Source organism: Scyliorhinus canicula, chromosome 3 (genome assembly GCF_902713615.1).
Source record: "Scyliorhinus canicula chromosome 3, sScyCan1.1, whole genome shotgun sequence".
NCBI classification, from domain to species: Eukaryota; Metazoa; Chordata; class Chondrichthyes; order Carcharhiniformes; family Scyliorhinidae; genus Scyliorhinus; species Scyliorhinus canicula.
This window is the reverse complement of record NC_052148.1, coordinates 261,050,460-261,060,301: the sequence shown is the minus strand read 5'-3', so window position 1 is coordinate 261,060,301 and position 9,842 is coordinate 261,050,460. Positions and strand designations below refer to the sequence as shown.

The 9,842-nt window shown below is 49.5% G+C and overlaps 1 protein-coding gene across 1 annotated transcript in view; it reads right to left on the bottom strand.

Moving 5' to 3' along the window:
• Positions 1–278: 278 nt before the first annotated feature.
• Positions 279–9,842, bottom strand: part of lef1 (lymphoid enhancer-binding factor 1) — a 196,586-nt gene continuing 187,022 nt past the window's right edge. The window contains exon 10 of the mRNA XM_038792693.1: positions 279–466. Coding sequence (XP_038648621.1) covers positions 390–466 — 77 coding nt within the window. The 3' untranslated portion in view covers positions 279–389. The remainder of the gene's footprint in view (positions 467–9,842) is intronic.

The window sequence follows — 9,842 nt, the reverse complement described above, 5'->3', positions numbered from 1 at the left end:
AAGGGCCAAAGAGGTCATTTTCTGCATCTGGTACCTGCAGTATTTTCCCGTGACGTTTGCATCTTTTGCCGTCCGTGAAGAGTGCCTACCGAGTAGCAGTAACTTGTACAGGATAGGTGGTAATCCAAAATGCGAGAGATAAATACAAATGGCACATTGGTTGACAAAAGTGGATGGAATTCGGCCAGTAACTGGGTGCAGTGTAGATTTTGGGAGGGGGGGGGGGGGGGGGCTGTTAAATAGCAAGTGTCCCTCTGCGACAAAATGGGTCCAAAAGAAATCACCGTGATGTTGCAGTGTCCACACATCTGCCTGCGATGGAAGCCATGTCAGACATGGATTCCGGTGATGGTGAGCAGACGGCAGACGTGTGCGGTGAGGTCAGCTTGTCAGCACGCCTCCATCTCCAGATGTGGGCCTGAGGTCGCTGCTTTTGCTTTGAACGTTGAGAATGCATTTTGTTTACCTTAAAAAAAAACCGGAAAGGTTATTATAAATATAAACAGCTGCTGGTGCGAAACCCTAAGCATAATAATCTATAATCTTTATTGTTGTCACAGGTAGGCTGACATTAACACTGCAAGGAAGTTATTGGGAAGATCATCTCGTAGCCTGTTTGGGTTCACAGAGGGAGAATTCAGTGGGCGGGATTCTCCCAGCCCGGGGCCGGGCCGGAGAATCCCCGCAACCGGGCCACGCCGCCCCCGACGCTGGCCGAGGAGAATCAACAGCATTGGCACCGGCCCGTTTGGCACGCACCGGTCGCAGGCCGCTGTACACGGCCAGGCCGCCGATTCTCGGCCCGGGATGGGCCGAGCGGCCGCTGTAAAAAAGCAGAGTCCCGCCGGCGCCATCCACACCTGGTTGCAGCTGGCGGGAACTTTGCGCACGGTGTCAGGGGGCAGCCTGTGGGAGGGGGGGGGGGGGGAGGGGGGCTCTGACCCCGGGCGGGCCTCCGATGGGGCCTATCGGCTGGCCGACCTCTCGCTCCCTGGGCCTATTTTCTTCCGCGGCAGCCCCTGAACTCCCGTGCCATGTTGCGTCGGGGCCGGCGCGTTGAGGGAGGTCACCGCGCATGCGCAGGTTGGCGCCGGCTTCACTGCGCATGCGTGGATCCTGCAGTGCACAGTTCGCGCCGGGATGGGAGGCTGGAGCGGCGTGAAACGCTCCAGCGCCGCGCTGGCCCCCTGTAGGGGCCAGAACCGGTATTCCCAGGGGCCCGTTCACGCCGTCGTGAAACACGACTGCATTTCCGACGGCGTGGACACTCTGCCGCCGAATGGGAGAATCCCTCCCAGAATGTCCAATTCACCTGACGAGCACGTCTTTCAGGACTTGCGGGAAGAAACCAGAGCACCCGGAGGAAGCCCACGCAGACACGGGGAGAACATGCAGACTCTGCACAGTGACCCAATCCGGGAATTGAACCTGGGACCCTGGAGCTGTGAGGCAACAGTGCTAACCACTGTGTGGTCGATTATAAATGGTACCGAGATAAATCACTTGCCAATGCAGCAAATTCCTCATTCGGTAATGTGGTAGCTCTCGCCTGCAAGCCAAAAGGTTGTGTTCAAACTGTTGACAATAAGGTTGGACATGTAATTGAACTCGGCGCAGTACTGAAGGGGTGAAATTGATCAGATGAGATGTTAAACCTGCCATCTCAGGTAGGTGTAAAAATATCCTACGGCACTATTTGTTGAGCAGGACTGTTCTCCTGAAGTCCTGGCCGGTATTAATCCCTTAACTAGCAATTAAACTAGATACTTATTCCATTGTCACTTGTGGGAGTTTTCTGTATGCAAATTGGCCGCTGTGTCTCCTACAGTGACGAAGGATGGGCAATAAATGCTGGGCTAACCAGCGATGCCCACATCCCATAAATGAATTTAAAAACGAATACGTAAAAACAATTTCAGTGGTTGAAAATTGCTTTGGGCCATCCGAAGGTTGTGGGTGGGGCTTTGTCAATCCAAATTCTTTTTTTCTCGATAATGTTTGTTCAAATAACGGCCCAGGCACGTGATTTTAGTTGATCATAAATACAAGCCTTTTTTATTTTATGCGATCCAAAGATGCCAACATAGCAGTTCAAGCAAGAAGTCGAGAGTTACACCCATATGTGGGATTGGGAAGAAATGAGGATGGATTCTCACGGGATGGGGCTGAATTTCATAGTTTTTCTGGAGCCTGAAGGGGGAAGCTAATTTCCTAAATATTGAAAAGAATCATTGACCAAGGGCTTCCCCTGCTGCTGTGATTCGGGTAAGGAGAAGCCGAGTCACAGGAGAGCTGAAATGTGGACGTCCGGCACATTGTCCATCAATTTAATCGCGGTCGGCTGCTCTACTGCAGCTGCTTGATGCTGAGTCAGAGGCAGAACCTTACATGACAGATGGAGATCATTTGACTCTTCGTGTCTGGTGTCACTTTAGAAGCGTTGTCCAAATTAATCCCACATCCCAACTTTCTCCCCATTACCTTGCAAATTAGTTACCTTCAGATACATGCCCACCTGTGTTTTAACAGTCCTTATTGAATATTGAGTGCAGCAGCCTTTCAAAGAATGGGTTCAAGATCTTAAACAATGTGTGTGTGTCTGTGCGTGTGATTATCCTAATCTCCTTATTGTTCTTTAACATTATTTTCTTTTTTTAAATAATATTTTATTAAGGTATTTGAAGATTTTTATAGCAGTAACAAAACAAATGTCATCAACATGGTAAAATAAACATTGCCCCCCCCCCCCCCCCCCAGCCCAATCTTCACACAGCTCAACCATACAACAACAATCCGCACCCCCCCCCCCCCCCCCCCCCCCCCCCCCTTGGAATACTGCATCTGCTGACATTTTTAACTTTCCCCGAGAAAGTCAACGAACGGCTGGCACCTCCGGGAGAACCCTAGCATTGACCCTCTTAAGGCAAACTTTGTTTTCTCAAGACTGAGAACCCCAGCCATGTCACTACATTCAGGGGCACTAACGCAGGTCTCTACACTCGGGGGCTTTGAGTCCCTCCACATTAATAAGATCCGTCTCCGGGCTACCAGGAAGGCAAAAGGCCAGGACGTCGGCCTCTTTCACTCCCTGAACTCCCGACACTCCAAAGATCGCTACCTCCAGACTCGGCACCACCTGTGTTTTTAGCACTGTGGACATTGCCTTAGCAAAACCCTGCCAAAACCCTCTGAGCTTCGGGCATGCCCAAAACATGTGGACATGATTTGCTGGGCTTCCCGCGTACCTCGCACACCTCTCTTCTACCCCGAACGTTTACCAGAGCACCTGGCGCAACCCCACGCAGACGCATGTGCAAACTCCACCCGGTCACCCAAGGTCGGAATCAAACCCGGGTACCTGGTGTTGAGAGGCAGCAGTTCTACCCACTGTGCCACCAGAGGAAAGCATTTCCTCTAGGAAATCCTTCTAGGGACTGGTTTAGCTCACTGGGCTAAATCACTGGCTTTTAAAGCAGACCAACCAAGCATGGTTCGATTCCTGTACCAGCCTCCCCGGACAGGCGCCGGAATGTGGCGACTAGGGGCTTTTCACAGTAACTTAATTGAAGCCTACTCGTGACAATAAGCGATTTTCATTTTCATTCATTTCATTTCATTTTCCTGGCATGCTATATCAAAATTCTCCATAATTTTGAATATCACCATCCTGAGTATGTATTATCCAAAGATAGGCAAGTTCCTCCAGCAATGTGACTAAACGCCAAACTGAAAAGATTTTACTTTTGTCCCAGTACAATTACGATTGATTTATATGGGATAATGCTAATTTTATATTAATCTGTACTAATTATTTGCAGCTCTCTGCTGTGGACCTGCATCTTCTAAGGAAACTGGGCTGATGTGAGATCTAACGAACCCTGCTCTGGGTTCACTTTACTTAAATCCAACCCTTTCATTCCATCTGGATGAGCCTGTATTTAGAACCCAACTTCAAAGGTTAGGGCACGATGCAAATTTAAGATGGGTGGAAATTTTACTCTAACATTTGATGCAATAACTCCCTTGCACCACCCAGTCTCCAGAGCCTCAGCATTAAAGGCTGCCAATCCTTCAGCAGGTCAGGCACCAAGGGCGAGATTCTCCCAAAACGGGAGAAATCGTAAAGCTGCCGTAAAACCCGGGCGGGTTTTACGGCAGCGCGCCCCTTCCCGACGGGGGACCGATTCTGGTCCCCGGTCGGAGCTAGCAGCCCGACGCCGTAGGCTCCGGCAAGACGGGCTTAACGAAAATCGTTAAGCCCGCTTACCGGAGTTAGCGCCAGCTGACGCGTCATATGACGTCAGCCGCGCATGCGCAGTTTGGAAGACTCCAACCCGCGCATGCGCGGGTGACGTCATCGCGTTTTTGCGCGAAACCCGCGCATGCGCGGGCCGGGTTGCCCCTCAGCCGCCCCGCGAATGGATACTGCGGGGCGGCGGAAGGACAAGTAGTGCGCGGGCATCGGGCCCGCTGCCCGCGATCGGTGCCCACCGATCGCGGGCCCATGGCACCCTTGGCACGGCCGTGGTACTGCCGTGCCAATCGGTGCCATGGTTATAAAAAGCGAGTTGGTGACGCCGTTTTTACGAACGGCAAGACCAGGTGTGTTTGCCGTTCGTGAAAACGGCGGAAAGGGCTGGGACTTCGGCCCATCTAACAGCTGTGAATCGCTGCCGGCCGTAAAAAAACGGCGGCAGCGATTCGGGTCGGGACTTCGGCGGGGGGGTGGGAGAATAGCGGCCGGCGGGAAAAATGTCGGGAAGGCCCTCCCGCTATTCTCCCACCCGTCGTGGGGGGCGGAGAATTTCGCCCCAAGTGTGCTGAAAGCAGAAGAGAGTGGGCTTGATTTAATTTCTCTTCAAACCTACTCACTTAATAGAGTTATAAAGTGGGCCCAACGTTTCAAATGTTGACCCCCTATCAAAGCATTGCTTTGACATCTCCCTGGATCATCGACCGTCTGTTCTCTCCACAGGTGTGGCCTCTCCGTCCGCCCACCTGAGCATTATCAGAAGTGGCTGCTTTTGTTTGGGATTTGTAGCACCTGACACCTTCTTCCACCCAGGTCAGATAAATCAAACACCCACAACTCGGCACTTATAGGTCATTGGTACTGGAGTTCAATGCGAGACAACAGGCTGATATGATGAAGCAATCATTGTTAAATAACAGGACTGTGGTAGTCACCACTGATGTATATATTGTATATAGAGGATGTTGTTATAGGTGCTTTATGGTAAGGCCCCTGTACTAAAAGTTAGGGGGTAGATCCCTGCCTGCTGGCTCCGCCCAGTAGGCGGAGTATAAATATGTGTGCTCCCCGTACAGTAGCCATTTCGTCAGCTGCTGTAGGAGGCCACACATCTCAGTGTAATAAAGCCTCGATTACATCCTACTCTCGGCTTTGCGTAATTGATAGTGCATCAAGGACATTACCGGTTATCCACACAGTTTACATGAGCTTCCTACAGGCTCCCTGATTTCGTGCAATGCATGGGCCTCTGTAAATGTCTTGCTTGGACAAGTTTAACAATCAATTCCTCACTCAACATTTGTGTCAGGAAACTCCTGAAATGGGAATCAGGGCATATATTATTATGCATTTGCGTCAAATGTGTCTCTCTATCCATTAATCAACACTTTGTTACTGGTAAATATTATTACAGTGTGGGCAGCACGGTGGCGCAGTGGGTTAGCCCTGTTGCCTCACGGCGCTGAGGTCCCAAGTTCGATCCCGGCTCTGGGTCACTGTACGTGTGGAGTTTGCACATTCTCCCCGTGTTTGTGTGGGTTTCACCCCACAACCCAACGATGTGCAGGGTAGGTGGATTGGCCATGCTGAATTGCCCCTTAATTGGAAAAAATTAATTGGGTAATCTAAATTTATAAAAAAATATATAATTACAGTGTAACACTAAAGATAACAGGCAACATATCAAACTCAACTTTTATGTTTTTCTTCTAAGTGTTGTCTAAGGTTCGGAAAGCAGACAGCAGCCCGCCCAGCTGCCTTGCTGGGTTTTCCCGACGTATTTTTGAATACTAGAGAAAGAAAATGGAAGGCACAGGTCCCATGACATCATGCTGGCTGAGCGGGGTCTGAATGTGTCTGGGGGCAGTGCCAGGGTACTGCCCGTGTATGACCCCCACCCCCTGGGGGTTGGGCTTACCTGCACGCCCCCGGTGATTTTCTCGTCCACCAAAAAACGGGGCGGAAAATCTCCCGCTTGGCTCGGTTGGCAGCAAGATTATGTGTTCACATCTTAATTCAGGACATGACCGTGGGGATTAAGATTGACACTCCTAATGCTGCACTGATTATGGAGGCTGTCTGCCACAAGAGGTGTTACTAAGGCTCTCGCTGTCCTTTAATTTTGATATAACAGGTCCCATGGCACCACTTTGAAGAAGAGCAGGGGCATTCTTCTCGGAATCCTCACCAATATTCATCCCTCAGTCAATAGCACAAAGACGAAAGCAGGTTATTTGGTCATTATCATATTGCTGTCTGTGGGACCTTGCTGTGCTGTATGCAAACTGATTACTGCTATCCCCAACCAACGGAAATACTTCTATGGGTTACTAGTCCAGTGAGGGGATCATTGAGCAGAATCCTAATTAGAAAAGACGGGAGATATTCCATATGCACTACTGCCTCCCCATGGACATAAAGTGCCTCTGTAGGGAATCCTATCAAAATCTGAGGGCCCCATCCAACCATTGGATTTGCAAACATGTTCTACAGAAGGAAAATCTTTGCCAAACCACATTCACAAAGCCATGTCCTTGGAAATTCCCATTTCTCTGAAAACGCAATTGCCTTTGAACCAGAAAGTGACAACAATTTGAAAACATGTCCGGTGCATTGATGCTTCTCTGAGTTGTAATACCCAGTATTTCATTAAAAATCCCCCCCTCCCCCCCGCAAATTAATCACAATCTCCTAATCTTATCTCTTCTTACTTTGCGCCGAAAGACGATCATCATCTCACCACGGCTTGTTCCTCACTACACGTCTCACCCTCATCCTACAGTCTTAGACATGTCCCAGTACCTTGTTAAAGTCTTCTTGCTCATAGTTTCTATCTCGGCATTGGTTGTTCTCAACTTGTCACTGGGCGGTGATTCACTGATTTACAAAGAACAAAGAAACAGTAACAGGCCCTTCGGCCCTCCAAGCCTGTGCCGATCATGCTGCCCGACTAAACTACAATCTTCTACACTTCCTGGGTCCGTATTACTCTATTCCCATCCTATTCATGTATTTATCAAGATGCCCCTTAAATGTCACTATCGTCCCTGCTTCCACCACCTCCTCCGGCAGCGAGTTCCAGGCACCCACTACCCTCTGTGTAAAAAACTTGCCTCGTACATCTACTCTAAACCGTGCCCCTTGCACCTTAAACCTATGCCCCCTAGTAATTGACCCCTCTACCCTGGGGAAAAGCCTCTGACGATCCACTCTGTCTATGCCCATCATAGTTTTGTAGACTTCTATCAGGTCGCCCCTCAACCTCCGTCGTTCCAGTGAGAACAAACCAAGTTTATTCAACCGCTCCTCATAGCTAATGCCCTCCATACCAGGCAACATCCTGGTAAATTTCTTCTGCAACCTCTCTAAAGCCTCCACATCCTTCTGGTAGTGTGGTGACCAGAATTGAACACTATACTCCAAGTGTGGCCTAACTAAGGTTCTATACAACTGCAACATGACTTGCCAATTCTTATACTCAATGCCCCGGCCAATGAAGGCAAGCATGCCGTATGCCTTCTTGACTACCTTCTCCACCTGTGTTGCCCCTTTCAGTGACCTGTGGACCTGTACACCTAGATCTCTCTGACTTTCAATACTTTTTAGAGTTCTACCATTCACTGTATATTCCCTATCTGCATTAGACCTTCCAAAATGCATTACCTCACATTTGTCCGGATTAAATTCCATCTGCCATCTCTCCGCCAAAGTCACCAAACAATCTAAATCCTGCTGTATCCTCTGACAGTCCTCATCGCTGTCTGCAATTCCACCAACCTTTGTGTCGTCTGCAAACTTAGGAATCAGACCAATTACATTTTCCTCCAAATCATTTATATACACTACGAACAGCAAAGGTCCCAGCACTGATCCCTGCGGAACACCACTAGTCACAGCCCTCCAATTAGAAAAGCACCCTTCCATTGCTACTCTCTGCCTTCTATGGCCTAGCCAGTTCTGCATCCACCTTGCCAGCTCAGGAGTGAGCTGGCAACTTATTCTCAACTTCTTTTGGTTATCCCTTGCCTCAGGGTTGCTCCCCTTCCAGTTCCATTTCAATCTCTAATCTACATCAAGTTAGAGGTCATTTGGTAATTTGCCTTTCTTAGATGGCATGTTCTCAGCCATCCCTGGCAAGACTGGCATTTATTGCCCATTTCTAGTTGCCATTAGGCGAGGATAGTGGGTTCTCCTCCTGAGACCTGATGGGAGAAAGCCATGGGATGGGAGTGATTGGTTGGCCGGCTGGGACGAGATTTCATTACCTCTTCGGTGATCCAGTTTGGGTTTTACCGCAACCCAACAGCTTCTGTTACTTTTCCTGACAGAGCTTTTCATTTCTGAATCAGTAAAAAGTACACGGCGTTCAGAATGCCATGGTGGGTTTGAATGTTGTCTGACTGAATCGTTAGTTCAGGCTTTTGGTCGTCACTGCAAAGATTAAACGAATGAGTCTGGACCTTCGCAGTCCAGCTTCTCAGGCCTTCAGCTCTTGGCTTTACCAGTCAGAGAGACCGCACGATAGCACTTGATGGAAAGGGAAAAAATGTTGCACGGTTCCAACCGTGGGTTGGATCACCTCTGAAGCTGCAGCATATTGGAAGGCAAATTGCTCAAGTGGCGAGCTGCAGCTCCAATAAACCAGCATGACCAGGAATTTCCAGAAGGGAATCTCCTGTCTCCTCGATGGGATTGACAGAAACAGAAGAGCTTGCATTTAAACAGCACCTTTAATGTGGTAAGGTGCCCCACGACACTTCACAGTGGTGTTATCGGGTAGTAAAAGTGAGGTGGACAGCCGCAATCACATTCCCCTCATATGCTGACCACACCTAACTTCCACTACCATCTGAGGGGTGGTCCAGTCCCCCAACAGCTGCCAGGGTATCAGATGGACAGCAGCTCTCCAGCCCCAGAGCAGTGGACACTACCAGCACTGCAGCCAGTGCACCATGAAGAGCAGCAATGGAGGCCCAACTCAAAGGTTAGTGGAGGTGGCTTTGACAGAGCCAGTCAGACCAGGCCTCGGCGAGGGGTGTGGAGCAGTGTGATCGCGCGGCCAGGGGGTGAAAGAGGCAAGGGTGGCGATAACCTTCAAGGGTTGGGGTGCTCCTGTTGGTCACAGGGTGCCTCAACAAGAGGACCCCTCCTCTCATGTTACGTAATGTGTTAAGAGACATTGCAATTAGTTGTCTCATTTATGTTAAGTGTTCAATGATTGTCTCACTTATGTTCAGTGTTCAATGATTGACAATGATATGTAAAGGGGCTTCAGGTATCCTCTGGAGCTGGTGATGTGTAGAGTTCTGTGCAGAGTCAGTTGCAACAAATAAAAGTGTGTTGGTGAAAAAGGAGCAGGACTTTTGCCTCTTCATACCACAGCATTTAATACATCTAACACTCAGAGCCCATAGCCAGGTCACCAGGGTTTACCTGGCAGCCCCACTAAGTGGGGACATTTCCACCTGTGTGAAGACACTAGTGACGGCAGGAGACCATTAAGTGGTCACTGATGGGCCAATTGAAACCCTTTTGTAGCCAAAGGGTGGGCAAGCCATCTGACACCTACCCCAACACTTGTAAAATACCA